At 38.1% G+C, this 23,849-nt stretch overlaps 7 protein-coding genes across 7 annotated transcripts; 5 read left to right on the forward strand and 2 right to left on the reverse strand.

Moving 5' to 3' along the window:
- Positions 1–6,971: 6,971 nt before the first annotated feature.
- On the reverse strand, positions 6,972–7,172 carry HO173_012504 (uncharacterized protein; the record flags this gene model as incomplete). The annotated part of the gene is made up of 1 exon (XM_037314373.1): positions 6,972–7,172. One exon carries the CDS (start codon positions 7,170–7,172, stop codon positions 6,972–6,974), a length of 201 nt encoding a protein of 66 aa, XP_037158756.1.
- Positions 7,173–11,866: 4,694 nt separating this feature from the next.
- HO173_012505 (uncharacterized protein) lies at positions 11,867–12,686 on the forward strand (the record flags this gene model as incomplete). Its single annotated transcript, XM_037314374.1, has 3 exons — positions 11,867–12,164; positions 12,295–12,424; positions 12,494–12,686. 3 exons carry the CDS (start codon positions 11,867–11,869, stop codon positions 12,684–12,686), a joined length of 621 nt encoding a protein of 206 aa, XP_037158757.1.
- A 531-nt stretch (positions 12,687–13,217) lies between these two features.
- Positions 13,218–13,847, forward strand: HO173_012506 (uncharacterized protein; the record flags this gene model as incomplete). The annotated part of the gene is made up of 1 exon (XM_037314375.1): positions 13,218–13,847. The coding sequence occupies one exon, from the start codon at positions 13,218–13,220 to the stop codon at positions 13,845–13,847; it is 630 nt and encodes a 209-aa protein (XP_037158758.1).
- Positions 13,848–13,851: 4 nt separating this feature from the next.
- On the forward strand, positions 13,852–17,176 carry HO173_012507 (uncharacterized protein; the record flags this gene model as incomplete). Its single annotated transcript, XM_037314376.1, has 4 exons — positions 13,852–13,862; positions 13,910–15,952; positions 16,003–16,587; positions 16,642–17,176. 4 exons carry the CDS (start codon positions 13,852–13,854, stop codon positions 17,174–17,176), a joined length of 3,174 nt encoding a protein of 1,057 aa, XP_037158759.1.
- Positions 17,177–17,456: 280 nt separating this feature from the next.
- On the forward strand, positions 17,457–17,867 carry HO173_012508 (uncharacterized protein; the record flags this gene model as incomplete). The annotated part of the gene is made up of 1 exon (XM_037314377.1): positions 17,457–17,867. The coding sequence occupies one exon, from the start codon at positions 17,457–17,459 to the stop codon at positions 17,865–17,867; it is 411 nt and encodes a 136-aa protein (XP_037158760.1).
- Positions 17,868–18,185: 318 nt separating this feature from the next.
- On the forward strand, positions 18,186–19,568 carry HO173_012509 (uncharacterized protein; the record flags this gene model as incomplete). The annotated part of the gene is made up of 2 exons (XM_037314378.1): positions 18,186–18,402; positions 18,460–19,568. The coding sequence occupies 2 exons, from the start codon at positions 18,186–18,188 to the stop codon at positions 19,566–19,568; spliced, it is 1,326 nt and encodes a 441-aa protein (XP_037158761.1).
- Positions 19,569–20,675: 1,107 nt separating this feature from the next.
- Positions 20,676–22,361, reverse strand: HO173_012510 (uncharacterized protein; the record flags this gene model as incomplete). Its single annotated transcript, XM_037314379.1, has 1 exon — positions 20,676–22,361. One exon carries the CDS (start codon positions 22,359–22,361, stop codon positions 20,676–20,678), a length of 1,686 nt encoding a protein of 561 aa, XP_037158762.1.
- Positions 22,362–23,849: the final 1,488 nt, after the last annotated feature.

Raw genomic sequence — 23,849 nt, forward strand, 5'->3', positions numbered from 1 at the left:
CTCGGCCTTACCGCGATACTTTCACGTCTCTTAAAAAAAGTATATATCTTTCTTATCTTAGGTATAAAGAGTAGAACACGCATATCTTTTCTCTATACTTCTTTATTCTTAATTCTACAACTAAAGAAAGCGCTTAATTAAAAACGCTCTATATCTTTCTAGCCTAGCTTAGATTAAATATTTTCTTTTCTATATCTTTACGTCTAGATCTTTATAAGATATAAAAAAAGCTATATCTTTACGTTAAATCTTTATAAGAGAAGAAAAAGCTTAAGAATAATATAGCTTTTTAAGAAGGAGAGTAACTATTATATTCCTAGTATATCGCTTTCTTTCTTTTAGAACTTTCTTTAATCTTAATATAGCGTAAGATATCTAACTAGCGTAACTTAGTATATCGCTTTCTTTCTTCTCTTTCGTTTATAGCTTAGAGAATTAATTAATTAATTCCAATTAGAATTAAGTTACACCTTTTCCTTCTTCGTAAAACTTCTTTTTAGAAGTATATATATACTTCTTATATAGTATCTCTAATAATAATAGTAATTATAGAAATTAAAGTTATCGAATATAGAAATACTCGTTAATAAGAAAGATATACTATTATTATATAAATTTAATCGCGATATTAATAGTAACTATAGAAATTAAAGCTATTAAATATAGAAATATAATCTTTAATTTAATATAGATTTTAGAACGAGAAGCCTCTTTTATTAAAGTAGTAATATTTTTATAAATATATATCTATATTTAAATCGATTTAAAGAGTTTTATTTTATAAATATAAAATATATAAAGTTATTAGATTAAGTATAATAGCTAAATATTATTAATTAAGCGTAATAAATAGAATAATAATTAGAATATCTTATTCTTAATTTAGAATAGTTTTTCTTTTATTTATTATATATTTTCTTTTTATAAAAACTACGTCTAGACTTTAATAATATTATATTATTACTTATAAACTTATATCTTATTATAATTATCTAAAAAGCTATATATCTTTTAATTATAAAGTAATTCTTTTTATATAAAATATATATAATTAAGTCGCTAAATATTAATTAGTAATTTTCTTTATTTATAATTATTAAAGAGTAAGTTATATTATTAAAATCGCTCGCTAATTTTATTTCTATAGCTTCTTAAAGTGCGCTTAATATAGAGATTTAAATTCGAAGCGAATTAATTAAATTTAGAGCTATATAAATCAAGATCTTCTTTATTACTTAAGCGAATACGATCTAAGAAATAATTAAGTTCGTTAATTTTTATAATTCGCGAATTTTCTTTAATATATAAGCTTTAAAGTCTAATTAGTAATAATTTAATTAACGCGTATAATTAATTTACTATTTAATTTAGATATATATAATTAATATAATTACGCACTTTTCTTATTTATAGCTATACTTCTTAAACTTCGCATATAATCTTTTAATCTTCGCCTTTGCGAAGTCTTATTTTTACTTCCTTTAATAATTTAAATAAGTCTAGATTAATAGTTAATAAATTATTAAGAATTTTCTAAGCTTTTATAATTATCGAATTAATAACTTTAATAAATAATAATATTATATATTAATAAATTATACTTAGTATTATAATTAATTATTATATTAAAAGATATAGCGCTATTAAGTATATACTTATTTTATAAAAATAATATTATTAATTTAATTTAATTATAGAGTATAAAGAAAATAATTTTACTTCTTTAAATATAAATAGTATTATAATAAATAAGTATATTATAATATAAATACTATAATAATAAAAAGAATTTTTAAAAAAGAAAGTAGATTAGAAAAGAATAATACTAAGTATTTATTATCGAGCTAATTAATATTATATAATTAAAATCTTATTAAAATAAAATACTATTTAAAGATAAATTAAGTTTAAACGTTAATTAGAAAGCTAACTAGAAAAAGAGATTAATTTCTTTTTTATTAATATATATTATAGAGTTATATATAAGCGCTTTTTTCTATATTTCAAATATACTTTAGATATTTACAGCTATATATATACGCCTCCTCTTATATTTTATATATATTCTATATATTTCGATATTCTTTATATACGCGATATACTTATTAAAGATAATCTTATTAATCTAATTAATTTCTATTTAATCTTATATTTATTAATTATAAAAAAAGCTCTTTATTTTAATATTATAACTTTATTAATTTATTATTCTTAGACGTCGAGTCGTTTATAGCTTACGATTAATCTATTTATTTTCTTCTCTTCTTTTATTTTAAAGATAGAAAGAGATATTATTTCTTTTTCGCCTTCGTCTATAACGAACTAATTATTATTTTTATAAGATTAAAGATATTAGCTTAAAGATAATATTACTTAATTAAAAGCGAAGAATATAATACTTTAATATTTTAATATTTAAATAAAAGATATTATAATATTACTTAAATAGAAGAGAGCTATATTAATAAGAAAAATTTTAAAGCTTAAAAATAGTCTTAGCGCGATAAAAGATTTAATTTTTATATATAGAAGATTTAGATAGTAATTAATTTAGCTAATTAAATTATTAAAGCGTTTAAATTAAATTTTAATTTTATATTAATATCTAATAAAATTTATTTAATAGTTTTAAGATATTAATATATACTCTTATTAATATAGCTAGCGACTAGAATATTAATTAAAAAGATATAATTTCTAATTTTAATATTTAAAATAATATAATAACGAATAAGTAGTATTAAAGCGAATTAAGTATATATTATATTAAGTAGAAAAGCGTTAATAGCTAAACTAATTAGAGTTTTAAATTAATTAAGTTAAATATTAATTTTATATTAATATTATTATATACTTTTAAATATATAGCCGCTAATTATAACGCTAATTAGAAAAAATTAATCTTTAATTTAAAATATTAAAAATAATATAATAATATATTATTAAAGCGATATAAGTTTCTATTATAGTAAGAAGATAGAATTTATATATTAAATATTAATCTTATTTTATTTCTAATATTTTATTTATTTATATATCTCTTTTAATTTCTCTTTAAATATCTTAATCTTAAGATATTAATTAGATCTTTATTTAGCGTAAGCTCGACTTTTTTAACTAATAATACTTAATATAAGATATTAATAAATATATTTCGATATAAAGATAATAATAAATCTTACTTTCTTTTTAATATTAATAATAAAAAATAATAAATATAGTAATAGATAAAGATAGTATAAATTATATAGAATTAATTTAAATCTAATAGCGATTATTAGTCTATTTATTAGAGCTTAGAAATTAGAAAATTCTAGAAATAAATATAATTTAACGAATATACGCTCGTCGATTTCGGGGAGTTATATATTATTTATTATTACTACGATAAAATTCTAATTTACTTATTTATAGATTATAAAATAAGCGATATAATAGTATATATTAAGTTTAAGAAATATATTAAGAAATCTAATTTAAATAATTTATAATAAACGAATTTAATTAATAATTATAAAAATTAGATATATTTCTAAATTAGACGATATAGATTATTAATAAATAAAATAATAAATAGAATATCTAGCTTACTATTTACTCTAGAAAAAATAATATTAAAATTCTCTTATAATATTAGAAGACTAAAAGCTTATATATAAAGACTTCTTAGAATAATTTTATCGCTAAATTATAAATATTAATATTTTATTTATAATTATTAATAATTCTAAAATATTATAACTCTTATACTATCTTAACTCTAATATATAATTAAAATTAATATTTATTATAAAGAATTAATTAATAAGAAAAGCTATAAAGCTAGAGATAAAATTATTAAAGAATTTATTAATTAATAATACTAAAGTCTCTCTAACTCTAAATTATTAATTATCTTATAATTATTAATTATTTATAATAATTCTAATCTTTTTTATTAATATTAACTAGTAATAATATAAGATTCTTATAAATTTTAAATATATCGAAGATAAATATACTAATTAGAAACTTATAAGTATTATTAATTTAATTCTTATAGAATATAAGATTTAATTTTATATATTTAAATTTATAACTAATAATATTAGTAATAATAATATACTCTTCGAAGATTTAATTATTTATCTTTCTATTTCTATAGTAAATAACTCGCTTAATATTAGAGAATTTAAGTTTTTAAATTATTTATAATATATTCTCTATATAGCGTATATTATTTAATTAATCTTAAAAGAACTTTTAGATAATATTAGAGTTATTTTAATAAATAAGAAATTTTAGAGAAGCTAGAGTAATAAAGAAGATAAGAATTAAGTTTAAATAAGTATAGTTAATTTATCGATAACTCTAATAAAAATATAATATTTCTTATTATTATTCTAATTATTATATTATTAATTATATTAAGATTTAAAAAATTATTATATATATTAATACTAGCGATTAATATAAAGAAGTCTTTTTTATATTATAAGCTAAATAACTTTAAGATAAAAACGTTTTAATATTAGATAAATATTAATTTTCTAAAAAGAAGTAATATTATTAGAAATATCTTTTTAAGCTCTTTTAGAATATTAAGACTTATTAAGATTTAATTTATTAGATATTAATTCGCGTTTTACTTCTTTATATCGATATTATACACTTCTTAAAAAATAGATTAACTACTTATTTAAGATTAAATAATAAAAAATAATTATAAATAGAAATTATAATCTAGACGTTTAAATAATTTTTAATTAATTTCTAATAAATTTAATATTTAATTTAGTTTATTAAATCTTTTTATAAATTTATAAAGTTAATAAGTAGAGGAAAGAAGATTATAATTTATTATATCTTTAATATTTATAATTATTTATTTAACTATATAAATAAAAAGCTTGAAAAATTAAAAAGAAAGAGAATTTCTAAAAAAAAAGAATTTCTTAAAACTCTTAAGACGGCTTATAAGAAATTAATTATCTATTATAGTCGAACTTAATTAAATTTAAGCTATTTATATAAATAAGTTATATTTCTATATTTAAGTTATAATAATATAAAGTTAAAGAAATCGAATTAAAAGATTAATATTAAAAAGAAGTTATAAGCGAAGATCTACTAGAAAGCGCTTAAAAGAATATTTTAAAATTATTAAAATATTAATATAAGTAGTTAATTATAAAGAGTTAAGCGAATAAATTAATTAAATAAAAATACGCTTAATTAAGTAATAAAATTCGAGATTAAAAATTTAAATAATAAGAATAAATATAATTAGCTTTAGTAGTATAAACGAAATAATAAGTCTTCTAATTATTATTCTAGTTATAATCTTATCTCTAATTTTTATAAAGCTTTTTTTAATAATCTAGCGAATCTTTTAATTCTAGAATAATAAAAGAAATTAGAGTCTAAATATATTATAGTTACTCGAATAGCTCGTAATATTCTTTATTCTCTCGCGAGGGCTATTACGTATAAGTGATATTTTTTAATAACTAAAAGATATTATAGTACTTAAAAATATTATTTATTAGCGATATTCTATACTCTAATAATAATTTTTTATATAAAATATTAAGAAAACGAGCTTAAATAGACTAGATTTAATCTTAAAGAAGATCTTAATATATCGAATTAAATTAAAAGAGTTAATAATACTTTATATAAAAACTTAATTAATATTTATAATAATTATATTAATAAAGATAATAAGCTTATAAAAAGTATTTTGATAAATTTAATATTTATAAATTTATTAAGATATATTATTAATACTCTATAATATATAGAGAAATAATTAACGAGCTTATAATTAGAGAGAATTAATAATAATAGATTTAATCTTAATAAAGAGATCTAAGATAATTTAAAAAGCGAATTTATCTATAAATAATTAATAAGTTTAATTAGATAAAGATAAATTTAAGATACTTAAAAGAATCGCGGTAGAGTAGAATAGAAGAGTGATGGAGGATTTAAAAGAAGAATAAATATAAAGTTTATTAAGCTTATTTAACGCGTTAAGATAAATATATAAATAAAGATAATTATAGAATTTTATTCTTATAATATTTAAAGATTTAAAATTTAGAATATTCTTTTATATTATAATTTTAAGAAGAAGAATAGAGACGCTTATAGTTCTAATTATTATTTTAATTATTACTATTAATAAGAAGATAAATAGCTATATTAGATTACTCTTTATATTTCCTCTCTCTTAATAAAGAAGAATAAATATATTCTATATATCTTAATCGAATTATTCTATAAATATAGAAATCTCAATCGAGATATCTTATATATATATTATTTTATAATATAATATTATAAATATATTATATCGTAGAATATCCCGCTAAGATTTCGAATTCATATTAGAAAAATGGTATAGTATCCGACTACTGGCCGGAAAGGTATGGTATGGTATGGGATATTGACCTGCCATACCATACTCTGGTATGGTATGGGTTATTGAGATTTGCATGATCCCATACCTGGTATGGTATGGGATCTTGGCGGGATATCCCACGGTATGGTATATCTGTGGTATTATACCATGGAATGGTATATGTATGGGATATCCCGACTGGGATTTCTATATTTAGAAGTATAAGTAGCTATTCTAGTCATCATTCTGGTCAACCATGGCTGCCACTACCATGGCTGCCACTACCATGGCTGCCACTACCATGGCTACCACTATCATGGCTACCTACTATGGCTGCCACTATCATGGCTGCCACTATCATGGCTACCACTACTATGCCTACCATCGAAATATAGCTCCCGCGCATCCCAGCCACCATGTTTTTCAGCCACCTGATTTTATACTATATTTAGGACCTGGCCCCGGAGAGGTTTTAGAGAATTGATCCGTCCGTTCTATATATCACATACCTGACATTTTAACAGCTATCACTACTATGGCTACCACTATCATAGCTATCACTATTTATTATTGAAATAGCCTACTATCATGTAGTAGCCATGGTAAGGGTAGCCATGATAGGGGGTAGCCATGATAGGTAGCCATAGCCATGGTAGGGGGCAGCCATGATAGGTAGCCATGGTAGTGAGTGGTAGCCATGGTAGGTAGCCATGGTAGTGGCAGCCATGGTAGTGGCAGCCATGGTAGTGGCAGCCATGGTAGTGGCAGCCATGGTAGTGGCAGCCATGGTTGACCAGAATGATGACTAGAATAGCTACTTATACTTCTAAATATAGAAATCCCAGTCGGGATATCCCATACATATACCATTCCATGGTATAATACCACAGATATACCATACCGTGGGATATCCCGCCAAGATCCCGAACCCATACCAGAAAAATGGTATGGTATCCGACCCTGCCCACACCATACCCGGGTATGGTGTGGTATCACTTGGTATGGAATATCCCATGGGATATACCATACCTTTCCGGCCAGTATATCCGACCCTATTTATATTATATTCGGATACGATATAATATTACTTGATATGAAATATTTTATAGAATATATTATACCTTTCCGATTAGTAAATATTACTTTAGAATTATAAGATATAAAATTAGTTTTTTAAAAGATTAAATATATAATATTAAGTATAAAGATTTAAGTTTTTATTTAATTAAATATTATAAGAAAGTTAAGTCTATTAAAATCGCTATCTTTAAGATATATAATCGAATTTATAATCTTCGTATAATAATATTTAAATAATTAAAAGTATTCTATATTTAATAGCTATATAATATATATAGAATATAAGAGAAATATAAATAAGTCGATCTTTAATTATTAGATAAATATATAAAATTTATAAATATAATAGAATTCGAAGTCGTCTAGAATTAAGATCTTCTATTCTTTTACTTAATGATAATAAGAAAATATATAAAAATATAATAGCTAGTTATATATTAATTAGTTATTTAAATATCTAATAGATAAAATAGCTAATATAGTATTCGAAGATAAGTTATTTTTATCTTATTTATATAGAATATAAGTATCTTTTAGAATTACGAATAAAGATATACTTTAATCTTCGGCGTTAATATATTCTATAAACGTAATATAATTACAATTATCTAGATCTACGAATTATAGAGACTTACTTTTATTTAAAATAATAATATAATAAACGATTTTATAGTTAATTTAAAAGCTAGTCTTATTTATATTTTAAATATTCTAATATTATATACCTTTCTCTTTATAGCTCTATCGAAATTTCTTATACGCTATACGTATACTCTTAATATTATATATATTCTTACGCTCGATATTAAGAGATTTTTACTTTTATTTATAATATTTAAGATATTATTTTATAAATTATATAGTCTAATCTTTATTAAGTAATTTAGAGAAATAATATAAATTTAAAGCGATTTTTAAAATATACTTAGTAGTACTCTAAATATAATTTAATCGAAATAAATACTCGATATTATTTAAACGATTAATATAGTTATATAGCGATTATTCTTAAGTTATAATAAGATATATATAGATAAGTATTCAAGTACTTTTAAAAGCTTATTCTCGAAGTTATCTTTATACTTATCGCGGTTTAAGACTATAATACTCTACGGCCGCTATAGCGCTGCGAAAATAATTATTCTTATACTTATTAATAGTCTTCTAGATAAGTTTCTCTTACTTAGAATAAGATATAGATATAATATAGTAAAATAATAGTAAATTATAATATAGAGTATTAAATCGCGAAAAAACGCGTCTTTGAGACTAGTACGTCTTTAAGTTATAAACTACTATAAGCGAAGCGAATAGTCGAACTACGATTAGAGGGGTTTTAGAGAGTCTTTTCTTAAGTATATTAAATAAATTATAACGTCTCTCTCGACGTCTCTCTCGATTCTCAGAGTTAAATCTTTTAAAATTTTTTAAACTCTTCGAAACTCTTTAAGGGCTCTTCGAGAGCTTCTATTAAGAAACTATTAAAGTAAATATAAAATTAATTAAATATTATTAAAATAATTAGATTTTAAGTTTACTTTAATAGCCTCTCGATAAAAGCTCTTAAAGAGCTCTTAAAGAGTTCTCGAAGGATCTGAGAAGTTTTAGAGGATCTTTCTAAGAATTAAAATTAGTTAAAAATTAATAATATTTATAATCGAATAACGAGAATAACTAAGCTTTAAGAATCTTAATAAATATATATAAAATTTAGTAGTCTAATCGTATATAATATAGATTTATTAATAAGGGTCTTTCTATAAAATAATAAAGTTTAAATATCTATCCCGCTCTCTATATTAAGTAATTTATTCTTTAAGAGACTTAATTAACTTAATTAACTATTATATAAATCTATCTAAAGACTACTATATAAATAAATATATTATTATTTTACTATATTACATATAGTTTATAAACTAAAATAGCGAAGAAAGATAGCTAGTAGTAGCTTTAATATAAAGAATACTAGTAATAACTCTATTAAATTTAACGAATTATCTCTATACGCTAATGTTAGTATATTAAGATTCTTAAAGCCTAGTTATTCTCATTATCCAATTATAAACATTACTCGATAAGCTTTTCACTATTAAAAAGCCCGCGTCCTAGCACATATTATTATATAAATAAGACTTATATATTAAAAGTCTTTATACTCTTTCTCTATTTCTTTACGCTATAATTAATACTTTAATATTATTACTATTATTACTATTATATATTCTATTAATATCGCTATTATATATATACTTCGTAGATTTATACTTCGTATATATATACTTTATTAAAAAGCTAGCTTTCTTCCTATCGACAAGTTTTAAAAAGTACTATTAAGATCTAAATCGAGAAAGCTAGATACTTATTCGAGAAGTAACTAAATTTCTTAGCTACGAATATTAAATTTTATTAATAATCTTAACTTTATCTCCGTCTCTCTCTATTTCTTCTCTAAAAGAATTCTATCTCTATAAATTATATCTTAGTTAACTCTTTTCGATTATAGTACCTCTTCTTCTACTATTATATATACTATATATCGTTATTAAAAAAAGCGTTAATAATAGAAAAATAAGTATACTCTCTCTTAATTACGCTTTTAAAATTAGCTATAATTTTAAAGAAATTAATAAAATCTATAATAACGTCGAGATCTTATACTCTATAATATAATAATATACTATTAACCTTAGTTTATAATATCTTATACTCTATAATATAATAATACGCTATTAATCTTAGTCTATAATATCTTATAAATCTTTTTAATATATATTCGAAGGCTTTAATAAATCGTCTACTATATATCTCTCTAATTCTTCTCATCGATATAATAATCTTAAATTTCGCTATTAAGATCTTATATAACGTTTAATCTTTAACGTATAAGATTTACATCGAGATTATAGTCTCCTCACTTAAGAAGACTATAAGAATCTTATTTATATTCAATAAAAATAGCGAGATAGAGAGCTTCGAGGTACGGTAGACTAGTTAGAAAATGCTCGGATTCTCTACGAACATAACACTGTTCTAAAGCTATGTAACGATATTATCGATATCGTTACTACGAGTAAAGATAAGAACAACGAGAACGACAACGACGAGGACGACAACGGGATATATGACGAGCAGCAGTTATTTGACGCTCTTGAGGATATATACTATTAGGTACAGAGCGAGTCTCGTTTGACCTTCTTAGAACGATTAATATTTAATTATAATATATATATCTACTCGACGATATCTATTATAATTCGATACGGTGATTATAAGATTATAGAGAATCTTATATATTCTAAAATTAATCGACGATATAATCTATTTCTTAGATATCGTTATAGAGAGGATTCGGAGAATTAATTAAATGTAGTACCGTAAATATATTCAATTATAGCGATGTTCTCAGTGTTCCCATAATGCTTGGCTAGCTTTTCACTACTGGGTAGCCCGCGCCCCAGCATATATTATATATATACTACGTCGCTATTATATAGAGCACTGGTACTCATTAAAATAAAGAATAATGATGCTATCCATGAAATTTGGAAGTATGCCAAGCACTCAGCCCTACCTGGACCCTTGTCTTGGCATGTCCAGGACTTTTGGTGCCGACCTCCGTAGAGACTGGTGTAATTGTTGAGAAGTACGTTTGGTGGGGCTGGCTATCAAAAAAATAGAGATGGCGCGCAATCAATTTTGCCAAGCAATCTCGTTGGTTTTGCAACTCATAAATTGGCAGGGGTGGCAGAAGAACGACTGAGTGCGGTCCATTCCGCTGCGAGCACCAATCAAACCTCCCTAGTCTACGTCTTGGCGCAATGGTTGTCGAAAGCAGTTGTACCTCTTACCATCTTCAATAGTATCGCATATTTTATTTTGCTTAAATTGCTCTTAGTTACAAATCTACACAACCAATATATCGAAGAAAGCCTCACGAGAAAATTTCCTGCAGTGCAAGGCATTGTGAAGCAGGAAAAGTGTTGTACAAGTTTGGGTTCAACTACAGACAGCAAGAGACTCAGCAGTATTCAAGGAGACAGGACTTGGGAAAATGGCGAATGCCCCAGACAGGTATGTCTGCTTTTGAATGTAGTTCTCCATATGATTTGGCATCTTGTCGCAGTCGTAAAGAACATCAAGATGGCCATGCAGGCCTTTAAAATTCCAAAAATGTCAAATTCGTAATGGGAACTATGGTTGGCAAGTCTTCATAGGCCACCCAACTCACAACATGTTATGGCATGTATACGATTAGTCGCCATCATCCAAGTGCGTTAGCTTTGATGCATCATTCACTTTGTGCACTCAAATTCACTTTCCAGTCCTTCCTCTGATTTTGCTTGATCTTCACGCATTTTCCTCACATATCTATCGATCACGTGCCTTATGACCTGAGTCATGGCATCTCAACACTCTCGTGGTGGCCTAAGCCCTACATTTTCGGCCGACTACATTGCTCCTACGAGTGACTATGTGACTCGTCCATACACTACAAACTTAAGCACTACCCAGCACACATCTGTACACTCGCATATGAGGTCAGCTTCATTGCACATGTCAAGCATGAATCCCAACGCAGGCAACGCAGGCTACAGACGCGAGTCAAGACCTACAGCAGAGGATAACACGCAGCCTAGGTTCGAACTTTTTCTATTAGGTGACGGCGAGAAGAAGGTCACCGAAGAGGCAGATACACGTGAGTTCGATTTCCAGACCATCTCCATACCTCACAATCGATTCCCCAGATCTTTCTCCATATTACATCCCTAGACAACTTTGCAGAGCGTTCCTTCCCTTTGCTAACATATGATGCTTCGTCCACTCAGGTATTCCCTCATCATCGATCTTCACTTTCAACAAGGAAGATCATACTCTCGGTAATCTTCTCCGCTCGCGACTTCTACAATCGCCACACGTCAAATTTGCCGGCTACAAAGTGCCTCATCCACTTGTCAGGTAAAGCCATTTCCCACGCAAATCTTCCGGGTGCCTGAAACTCTCTGCTAACACTCCTCGCCTCATAAGTAAATTTGAACTCCGAGTTCAGACTGATGGCACCCTCAGCCCCCGCGCCGCTCTAATGCAATGCTGCAAAGATCTGGTCAACGACCTGAGCATTCTAAGCCGCGAGTTCACCAAAGAATTCGAATTGAGGAAAATGGTAGGGGACGGAGCTAAGGCGGATGAGAAGAAGGACGATAAAAGGGCGGGGAAATGATAGGTCAGATTCACAAAAGGCGCAGCAATTTGCATAGCGACGAAGATGGCGTCAGGCGTTGGCGGAAAACGGCATGAAGCTAGGAGCCGAACCCTGGAATAAGATCAGACCAGATACCAGAAGCAAAACGCTGTCATGAAAACATTCATGCCATGATTCAATACTCATAGTGTGAATGGGAGTGGAAATTTGGGTATCAACCTCGAATAGTGTTGTCCGCACGATCAAACTGCTTCGGGAAGGAAGTTAAACAGCACAAGAAGCTCCTTGAATTTAGTTTACCAGAGCCTTAAGGAATTGTTCACTTTCAACTGTCAGTTTATCTGGCACCTGGCCTGCTGGACGACCTTATTTGTTGTTACTTGGCAGCCTGACACCCTGAAGAGGCAAATCCCATACGTGCAAGTTAGCCGAGTAGGAGTAGCGCCCAAGAGTTCCAAAACACCGTCAGTTCCTCACGCTTAGATAATGGTCTCAGACTCCCTCACATCCCAGCTCTACATCTTTTTCCTTTGTCTGTACCGATAACTCATGTATTCAGCATCAAGTTCCTACCTGGGAGGGGGCAACAGCGCCCGTCCAGCCCCTCCCCAGTATGGACAGTCTTACCCCCAGCAAGGCCAGCAGCAACCAAACAGTACTCAACAGCTTGGCTACAATGCGCCTCAGCCTACTGGCTTTGGTGCAGCTCAGCTCCAACCTCAACATACAAGCTACCCAGGTCCGGGACAGCAGCAAAGCTTCCAAGCTTCGCAACAACAGCCACAGTACACCGGATACCCTACGCAAAACCAACAGCCTTCCCAGAACCAGCTTCCTCAACAACAGTCTTTTCAGACGGGACAGCCTCCTCAGCAGCAATTTACTCCGCAGAAGACAGGTCAAACCTCCTCCCAAATAGCCCAGTCTTTCTCCTCAACGCCTGCATCGCAACCTTCTGCGCCCCGAGTTACCGCATCAAGCACAAAAATACCCAAGATTCGGCTATCATATTTGACCGCCACGGATCAGGCGAAGTTTGAACAGCTATTCAAGTCGGCAGTAGGTGATGGACAAGCTTTAGATGGTAAGCAGCCAAGGAAGAGGTCGCTGCTACAACTAAAAAAACATAGGCGAGAAGGTCAAAGACTTGCTGATCCGATCGAAACTTCCCGGAACTGATCTTATGAAGATATGGTACGACGTGCATGAGATCCTGGTGTCCAACAATTGACAATTTCTAGGACTCTCTCGGATACAACGAAGTCGGGTCAGCTCCTCTTTCCGGAGTTCGCTCTAGCCATGTACCTTTGCAATTTGAAGCTTGTAGGAAAAGAATTACCGCAAAGCTTGCCGGAAAAGATCATGAACGAAGTCTCTAGTATGGTGGATATCATTTCATTCGGCGTGCCTGACGATCGTCCTGTGGCGCCTCCTCGAAGCAATGCGCCCAATTTCAATGCTCCAACCTCAGCAAGTTCCGCCTCCGTAATTCAGCAGCCTCAGCCTCAGGCTTCGAACAGCCAGCTGCTGTCGCAGATTGCATCTCAACCAACAGGTTTCGCAGCGCAGTACATCCCACCTCAACCAACGGGCTTTGGAAATCAGCAAACCGGCTTCACACCACAGCCGACTAGCTTTCAGCAACAGCAGACAGGGTACCAGCAAAACGCACAAGCTACGGGTTACCAGGGTCCCAGGCCTCCCATGCCGCCAATGCCGACGGGTTATGGCTCGAATCTCTCTCCAGCGCAGACTGGCAACCAACCGTCAATGCCTCTTAATGCTCAGCCTACGGGACGCCCTGGGCAGTGGGGGCTTGTGAACGCTCCGGCTTCAGGATTGCCAAATATTGATGCTCTACAACAGCGTATGATGCCCCAAGCAGGCCGTGAAGGAGGATATACAACGGCTGGACTGTCGGGAAGCGCTACGGTTCCGTGGGCTGTTACCAAGGATGAGAAGAAGATTTACGATCAGCTATTCAAGGCCTGGGATGGATTCAACAAAGGCTTCATTGGTGGCGATGTTGCCATTGAGGTCATGGGCCAAAGCGGACTTCCTAAAGCCGACCTCGAAAAGGTTTGGACTCTGTCCGATCCTAGTAATAAAGGAAGATTAGATATGGATGAGTTCGCTGTCGCTATGCATTTAATTTACAGGAAGCTGAATGGCTACCCCGTGCCTAATCAGCTGCCACCAGAGCTTGTCCCTCCATCGACAAGGAACTTCACGAATTCAATAGATACTGTCAAGTCGCTACTTTCACAAGATGCCGAAACCAGGAAAAGTACGGGTTCCTTCCTTCAACCGCAGAAAACGGGTGTTAGCTATCTGAAGAACCATTCATTCCGGAACGATTCGAACGGCATCACGCCAGGACGAAAGGATGCAACCATCTTTCGAAACAACGATGATGATATCGGGTACAGATCGAGTGCGCGCCGCAGGGTTGGTGGTGATGGACGTACTCCTTCACCCGCTCAATCAACATCACCATCTTCCGAAAGATCAAGTGATGATCTGTCGATCGAACAGCTGCGTAAGAAGATCCGAGAAAAGCAGGTATTGCTAGACGCAATTGACTTCAAGGATGAGAACGCTGCGGAAGAAGACGATGCTCTTGATCGAAGGGATCGTCGAGAGGCCGAGGACCTTTATCGACGCATACGGCGGATTCAAGAGGACATCGATAGCCATCCCAAAGCAACGCTGCGAAGCATTGATTCTAGCGCGGAACGAAGGACCTTGAAACGCCAATTGCAGAGATTGACAGACCGTCTCCCAGAACTAGCGTCTCAAGTCAGAAAGACAGAACGTAGCATTTCTGATGCCAAGATTGAATTATTCCGTATGAAAGATGCAAAAGCCCACCCCAGCAGCGCCTCCACGATCGTTGGTACTGGACCCGGCGGGGCTGTCACAGAGGCAGATAGACTCAAGGCGCGCGCGAAAGCAATGATGCAGCAACGCTCTGCGGCTCTGACAGGTAAAGGTGCTCCCGCCAGCGGAGATGACAGCGGTGCCGCTGCAAGACGCTTGGAGGAGGAGAATTCAAAAGCTAAGAGTGAACGGGAGAATAATGAAAATATGATCAAAGATGTGGAAGACAGCGTACGAGACTTTTCTCGTGGTCTTGAGGATACTCTGATGCAGGATGGTGAGGATGCGAGCAGTGAGCACGAAAGACGGAGGTGGGAGGACGGCCTGGGTGTCGAGGATGAAGTGAGAGACTTCATCTTTGATTTGCAGAGGAGTAGTCGTAGTGCCAAAGTACGAAGTGAAGAGTGGGTCCTTCTTCCTAGCACGATGCTGGGCTTCTGCTGATAACCTCTAGTACTGGTAGTACTCGTTCCGATGAAAATGGCCGAGGTCCCTCTCGTAAAGATAGCTCGCGTGACCTTACACCGACCAGCCATGACAGGAAGCCCGAGTCTCGGGAAACTTCAAGACCAGCAGCTGCTTCTGCTTCTGCAGGCTCTTACTCATCCTACAAGACCGGCGAAGATCGAGCCGCATTCATAAAGCAGCAGGCAGAGCAGCGTATGGCCGAACGTCTTGCAGCTCTTGGCTTAAAACCACCAACTAAGTCTGGTGAATCTGCCCAGCAGAGACAAGAACGCGAAGCCAAGGAACGTCAAGAACGAGTCCGTCAAGCTGAGGCAGAGGATACCAAGCGAGAAGAAGAGAGGCAACGTAGGCTTGCCGATGAGCAACCGTCTGCTCCAGAAATTAGCAAGTCCTCCAAAAAGCCACCTCCTCCACCAACGCGAAACCGTAGAGCAGACAGTGCCGCGCAGCGTGAGGAAGTCAAACGGCAACAAGACGATGATGCCCTCAGGGCCGAAGCCGAGCAGCAAGGAAAGGAGCAAGCGATCAAAGATCAGCAGCGGGTCCAACAGTCAGAGACCAAGGGCATGGAGTAAGTCACGATGAAGGGTGAAGATACCGACGCAGAAGCTAATAGAGCGTACAGAAACGAAGCTCAACGACAGGAACATGACCTGGCCCAAGAGCGTGAAGCTTCGCAGGCTCGTCTTAAAGCGCTAGAAGAGCAGGTCAAGCAAGGTAAAGTTAAGAAGCAGGAGGAGAAGCGCAGGAAGCAAGCCGCGGAGAGAGAAGCAAAGGAGAAGGAAGCTAAGCTTGCAGCTCAGCGAGCAGAGCTGGAAGCTGCAAAGGAACGGGAACGGCAGCTACAGTTGCAATTGGAGAGCCTAGGCGACGAAGATTCGTCTGACGAGGATGGACCTCAAGAGATTACGCCACAAGAGACTACGCCATTGAACAGTCAGGTGCTCTCAAGAGAAGGTAGTGTCCAGGCGTCTAATCGCTCATCACCGCCATTTGCGCCTGCGGCCAAGGCCGAAGCTTCAATGAGTCCACCTCCAGCGCCCGTCCAAAGTCCTCCTGCGGCACCAGCTCTTTTCACCGCCAGCACCAGCACCGTCGTCATCATCTTCATACGGTGCAGATACCAAGAACCCATTCTTCAAAAAGATGAATCAAGCTAATGAAACGGCCGCTACGCCGCCATCCATTGCCTCACCAAACACTGCTGCCGAATCCACAAATCCTTTCCATCGTTTGACTCAACAGCAGGAATCCGCAAAGTCTCAAACGCTTCCTCCACCTCTCACTTCTACCCCGACCGGCGACCGCCCATCACGAGTTCGTCCGGAAGAAGATGAATGGTCCGTTGTTGACTCTACCTCGTCCTCAGATGACGAAGAGGATACCAATAAACCAACAGGAGGTAGCGCGAAACAACTCGCTTCCATGCTGTTCGGCACAATGGCACCCCCCAGGCCCTTATCAGCTATGGATGATAAAAAGACTATGGAAAGCCCAACTAGCCCAACACCCCCAACACCAAGTACAGCTACGGCCATGTCTCCACCGCCACCCCCACCCATGCCGGGAAGTTTCGATGACGGAGAACCTCCAGCTGCACCCCCACCCCCACCACCGCCTATGCCGACGTCAGGCGCTCCGCCTGCACCTCCGCCTCCACCACCACCGCCTGGAATGACAGGTGCACCACCAGCGCCTCCGCCACCACCGCCTGGAATATCGAGTGGTCCGCCAGGTGGAAAGCCGAGTATAGGAGGCTTACTGGGCGACATTCAGAAGGGAACAGGTTTAAAGAAGGTTCAAACCAAGGATAGGAGTACAGCTAGTACTGCTGGGCGAGTGCTAGACTAAATTGAGATACGAGTGGAGGGAAAGGAGATTCGGGCTTCTCATACATGGTAAGGGCGGTCACTGGAGAAGGACTGGAAGAGGTCGCTTCACTGTATCAATCATTTGTAATATAAGTAAGCTCAAATTTGGAAGACAGACAACAAATGTTCAAGTGTTTTGCCTGTAGTAGACGGAGATACATGAAGTATTTGGGCCTCATGGTGGCCGACTGTGAGTCGACAGCTCATGTTACAACTCGCTAGCGCCACCGGAAACGCCAAGATTTTGTGAATGTGCCCGCACAAAATCCACGACTACGACTTTGTTACGGCCATCAATATGCCTGGCCCCACGAATACTCTGCTGATCGAAGGCTCCTTTGAGGAGCTTGCCGATGAGCTCGCACATTACGTCGATGAGGTCCAAAGGAAACAAACTCCGGACAACGCCAACATTCAAGCAGAAATCACGCCTCTGTTGGAGAAGGGGCAGAAGGATGAAGTGCTCAAAAAGCTCGTCACTGCCAGCGATGTGCTGAATACCGCTCCGGAGAAGGGTGGGCTGCCTGTCTGCACCATTTATCTCAGGGCATGTGCTAAAGATTAGGATACAGAATTCATAGCAGCCTACAACCTCCTCATCCACCTCGTTCGCCAATCACCGAACCTCGACAAATTCCTCCCCAAAATCTGCCAGAACCTTTCCGCCCCCATAAAGTCCTCCCCGAACAATGGCCCCGGCCTCGCCCTTTCCATCCTGACTACGATCTTCAACATCCTCCCCCCAACGAATGACACCCGCTACCACGTCTTCCTCGCAGTCCTGCGCGTCGTCCGCAGCTCTTCCTCCTTCGAACTCCTCCGTCCGCAACTCAAGAATCTCGACAGCTGGATCGCAGCGTGGGAGACCGACGAAGAAGACCAACGCAAATTGTATCTCGAAATCGCCAACGTCGCCGCGGAGGCGGGCGAAGATGCACAGTCATATCTCTATCTACTCCGAACCCTACGCGCCATCCCCGTCGACGAGGTCTCCTCGCCAGACTCCCACAACCTCGCGATCCGTGCGCTCAAGGCCGCTCTGTCCCATCCCTCGCACTTCGACTTTCAAGACCTCACCTCCAGCGACCCGATCCAAGCGCTCCGCAAGTCGGAACCAGAATGGTATGAACTGCTTGAGATATTCAACGCCGAGCTGCTGGACGACTACAATGACTTCCTCGAATCCCACGACGACTTCTTGTCCGATGCGTCCCTTGATGCGGCGGTTCTGCACCGGAAAATGCGCCTGCTCACGCTCGCTTCGCTGGCCGCGAGCACACAGAGTCGGAGTCTGCCATATCAGCACATAGCCCGCGCCCTACAGATCCCCAGTGAGGATGTAGAGATGTGGGTCATCGATGTGATCCGCGCCGGGCTCGTGGAGGGTAAGCTATCCCAGCTCAACCAAACCTTCCTCATACATCGGAGCACGTATCGCGTGTTTGGGGAGAAGCAATGGACCGAGGTGCAAGGGCGGTTGGATACGTGGAGGACGAGTCTGGAAGGAGTCCTCGCCGTTGTGAGACAGGAGCGGATAAAGATGTTGGGGGAGCGGGAGAGAGAGTTGAAGGAGTTGGAGGGTAGGATGAACGGCGGGGGCGGCGGCGGGAGTGGCGGAACGGGTCGAGGGATGGGTGGAGGTAGGAATCCGAGGGATGGGTTCGAGATGGGGCTGGACTGAAGTCACGAGCGGTGGCCACGACGACTATGATATCAAAAGCGATGACTGAGGTGATAGCATCAGCGGCTTTGACTGGATTCGTCACCGCCACTGACAACGCTCCTGATGTTTGTGGCCATCAAAGCTTCAAAATCCTCTTCCACATCCCTTTTCCCTTTCCCAAAAGTACCTACGGGTACTATGCCTAATTCCCAGTCTCCAACAATAGCTAGCTATCCATATCCACCACCGCATTCCCTCCCCCCCACCCAAAGAAAAAACCCCCAGCCTGCCACTTTCCCCAGATCCACAGGCACTCTACCTTCTCCACCAGTCACCGCTCCCACGCTCCTCTTCTCCAGCCTCATCATTACCCATCAGGGTTACGCTCACCGGCCAGATCGCCATCGCATCGATTCGACGCCAGAACCCTACATCCTGCTTCTCACCGGGTAGGTAGGTAGGTAGGCGAGTCGGCCAGTAACGATCCGAAGACGGGGTTCCGCCAATCGTCTACGACGGCTCGGGCTGCATTCATGACCTTTATATACGCAGATGACATTCTTCTCGCGCGACTTTCCCCACCATCGATCGATCCATCATCCGCTTAGGTTCATCGATCACTCGTGTTATACCCTACCAAACCTCCGTGAACCGGGTCGAAGAGATTATCTTTTCCGAGCTCATGACCACTTTTTCTTCCATTTTCGCCGATCGGCGAATGAGATCGCCTTCGCCACGCTTGCTCGCTCGCTCGTCGCCGCCCGGAGAGGAGAGCGCCGCTTGCCCTCGTGGCGGCGATCGAGTCCAGCCTCCGGTTGATATTGCCGGCCGGCGACTCCCCGGACTGGTTTGTGGGGAAAGAAGGGAGACGGGGATGGAGGGTTCGGATGGTTGTTGGAGTGGGTTGGAAAGGTCAAGGATAGAGGGTCTTCGTCAGGATCTGGTGAGCACTTCGAACCCGTGTCGAGGTTCACGTTGCATAGCGGTACGGGGATGGGTGAAACGGTTGTCAAAGGAGAGACGGATGGCCTAGTGACTGGAAGTCCACCGGATTGGAACAACGCTAGATGGTATCTTCCGCATCGCATAGGCAGGCAACAGGAACCGTTCCCACACGCCCGCAACCTAGACATCCGGGGGCCGATATCCAACGCGATGCCACGAACTCGTCAGGTGGCCTCGGAAGTTATAATTCGAGTCGTAATCACTTGGTTGGGTGTTGTACGCCTCGTCGACGGCCTTGACGACGAACCATCTCCCGGCCTGCTGCCGCGGGACGACCCATCGCCATCTCGTCCACGCCCAAGCCTTTGCACCTTTCCCCTTGTCCGACAGGAGCTCCGCCTGATGCCAAGTCCGTCCGTTATCGGCACTGACATCTACGCGGACGATCCTCCTCCCTCCACCAGAGAAACTGTAACCCTCCACGGCGACCGAATCTTCCTCTAGTCCATGCAGTCGTAAGTACTGACGATCGGCCTGTGAGTGGGGAGAGAGGTCGCGAAGGGAAGTGATGGCGCTCTGCACCGGTATCTCCTGGATAGCTGGCGCAGTACTCCAGTCCGGGTTGCCGCCTACATTGGGCCCGAAGCACTTGTAATCTCTCTGCTGCCACTCGGATGAAGACTCGTCCTCGGATAAAACGATCCGATTGACCCATTTCACACTACGTGCCGCGACGGTGCCCGGTACGAGAACCCGGAGGGGATAGCCATGATCTGGCGGCAGCGGCTTCCCGTTCATCTCGTACGCGAGCAGGACATCGCCGCGTCGATCTACAGCTTTGTCAATGGGTATCGAGGCCCCGTACGCTTCGGCGCCCATGAATTGCGCATGGCGCACCTCGTCCGGGTACTCATCGACAGGGAAGCCTGCATCAGCGAGGACGTCGCGCAGGCGGACGCCCGTCCATTCAGAAGTGGATATACCGCCTACGTTCCATTGGAGGCCCTTGGTGGAGCGAGATTCCCGGGTCATGTTTTTGCGGCGGTTGCCTGAGCACTGCAGTGTAGCTGTGACTGTCGTAGATTCGAAGTTATCCTTCAAGTCTTTGAGGCTGTACTCCTTCTCTTCGCCGTCGGGCAGCTCAACGACGATCTTGTGGTCAGATTCCGAGGTGGATGGTACCCACATGTGGTTCCTCACGTAGAAAATGTCGTTCGGGGTGACAAAAGCACCCAGTCCCTCCGTAGGCGTTTCGGCATTACAGGGGCGTGAAGTGTGAACATGCAGCCTCTTATCCCGCCTGGGATCATTCTCAAACGGATCATGAAGGTCCTCGACAGGCACTTGCCCGTCGACCAGATCCCCGGGGTCAATGTCCCCAATGTAGTATGATTCAAGGATATCGTACACTTCTTGCTTCATGTGCACCGTGAAAATACTCCAGTATTGATCGACGGGGCCGCCGACGGCTCTCAGAATGACTTCTCCACCTGGGTGACCGGGAATCCAATCTGTGATGTCGTAGACCCGCGCGCCCCTGGTGACCCATTTTGTCTCAGCATCGCGCCCGTGTTTCTGTACTTCCGCTAGCCGTATCTTGCGCCTTTCCGGAGTATGGGAAATAGGAACTTCGGCATGAGCGATTGGGGCATTGATGAGGCAAAATGCTATTGTACCTGCCAGGATAGCAGCGCTTGCGCATGCTGACTTGGTGACGAGTGAGGACGTTCTAAGAGTTTTCCTTGCGGTGGAGTAGGCGTGTGAGAGAGGCTTCGGATGGCCACAGCTGCTGAGGTTGCGGGCAGCACCATAATAAACATTCCTGCGTATAATTGTGGTGACGACCACGTGGAGTCTTTGCTTCATTGCTCTGCACACACCTTGGTCGACAGGCTTCAACTTCAAAAAAAGAGCAAAAGAGTGTGAGCCGACATGGTCATGGCAACCAGGGGCGAAAAGGAATAAAAGGAATACAAGGAATGATTTTGTATTTATCAAAGAGTTGTCCAGTCACCAGTGGCCATTGAAGCCTCTCGGCGATTTCGGGTTTCTGATCGACGTTGATTTACGCGCTGGGGATGACTTGGCAAAATCACGCAAGAGTCAAGACGCGAAAAAGAAGCAAGGAACACGCCCATCTGCAACTTGGATGTCACGTCAGTCAAGCAGTCCAATGAGGAAACGACTTTGACCGTGGTGTTAGCGTTAAGGTGCGGTAAGTACGTGCCCAAACTCATGTAACCGCACCGTGCTCTCCAAGCTGTATCCCAATGGGATCCTTAGTATAGCGATCCCTTCCGCCACACTCTCCTCCCTCTCCGATCAAAATCAAATTCCGATACCGTGATCCCTCCTGAAGCCAATCGTATCCGTTGCATGGCTCGCCAAGCGTCCGCCAAACGCATCAACCGCGACGTCTTTCACCTCAGAGAATTGATTCCTCACGGTCCTGCAGAATGATAATTCAATCTAGTCTCAGCTTGGCCCCACCGGCCTTGAGGTGGGTCTGAGTAGGAAACCCTGCCAAGACTTATTTTTTTGGTGTATTGCCCGATATGTAATATTCACACCCTGCGTACATATGATCCTTAACAAAAATGCGCAACTACGTGATATGGCCTTTTTTGGAATTCTTGAAAAAAGTCGAATAAATAGTCAAATAGGCCCTCGTCAAATTAGGAGCTGTGGTGCAGTGGTTAAGAAGTAGGTTTCCAATTCCATTCCACTAAAAAACTCAGCTAACTCAGCCATAGCAGCGGCACCAGTACTCGCACCAGTACTCAACAACGCCGTACGTCTCAACAGACGCGCAGCACCATACAGGAATTCCCCCACAGTACATCAAAACCGGGGTAACCGCCATGGTACTCGCCGGACCGACGGCGCGGCGTGTTGGGGAAAATGCCGTGGCCTCGTCAGTCAGTTCATTACTTCGGTCAGACGCCGCAGTCTCCCCCCATTTTTTGCAGTCTCCCCCCATTTTTTGGACGGCCAGGCTTACGAGAGTCGCCGCGGCGATAAGTCGTCGCGGCGATGGGTGCAAACAAACAAACAAGCAAGTAAGCAAGCAAGCAAGCAAGCAAGTAGAGTATCGCCGCGACGACTTATCGCCGCGGCGACTCTAGTAAGCAAGTAAGTAAGCAAGTAAGCAAGTAAGCAAGCAAGCAAGTAGAGTATCGCCACGGCGATGCATGCAAACAAACAAGCGACCGAACTTGCGGAGAGCAGAGCGGAGAGCGAAGCGGAGATAATTCATCCTTTTGGTGTGAAGTCAGATATTGGTGGCGGCGACATCGATGAATGAGAATATCTCGCACGACGTCGGAGTCTCTTATGGGTATATGGAACGTAGAA

The sequence above is a fragment of the Letharia columbiana genome, assembly GCF_014066305.1.
Source record: "Letharia columbiana isolate WasteWater2 chromosome Unknown Sc0000082_s0, whole genome shotgun sequence".
Classification (NCBI taxonomy): domain Eukaryota; kingdom Fungi; phylum Ascomycota; class Lecanoromycetes; order Lecanorales; family Parmeliaceae; genus Letharia; species Letharia columbiana.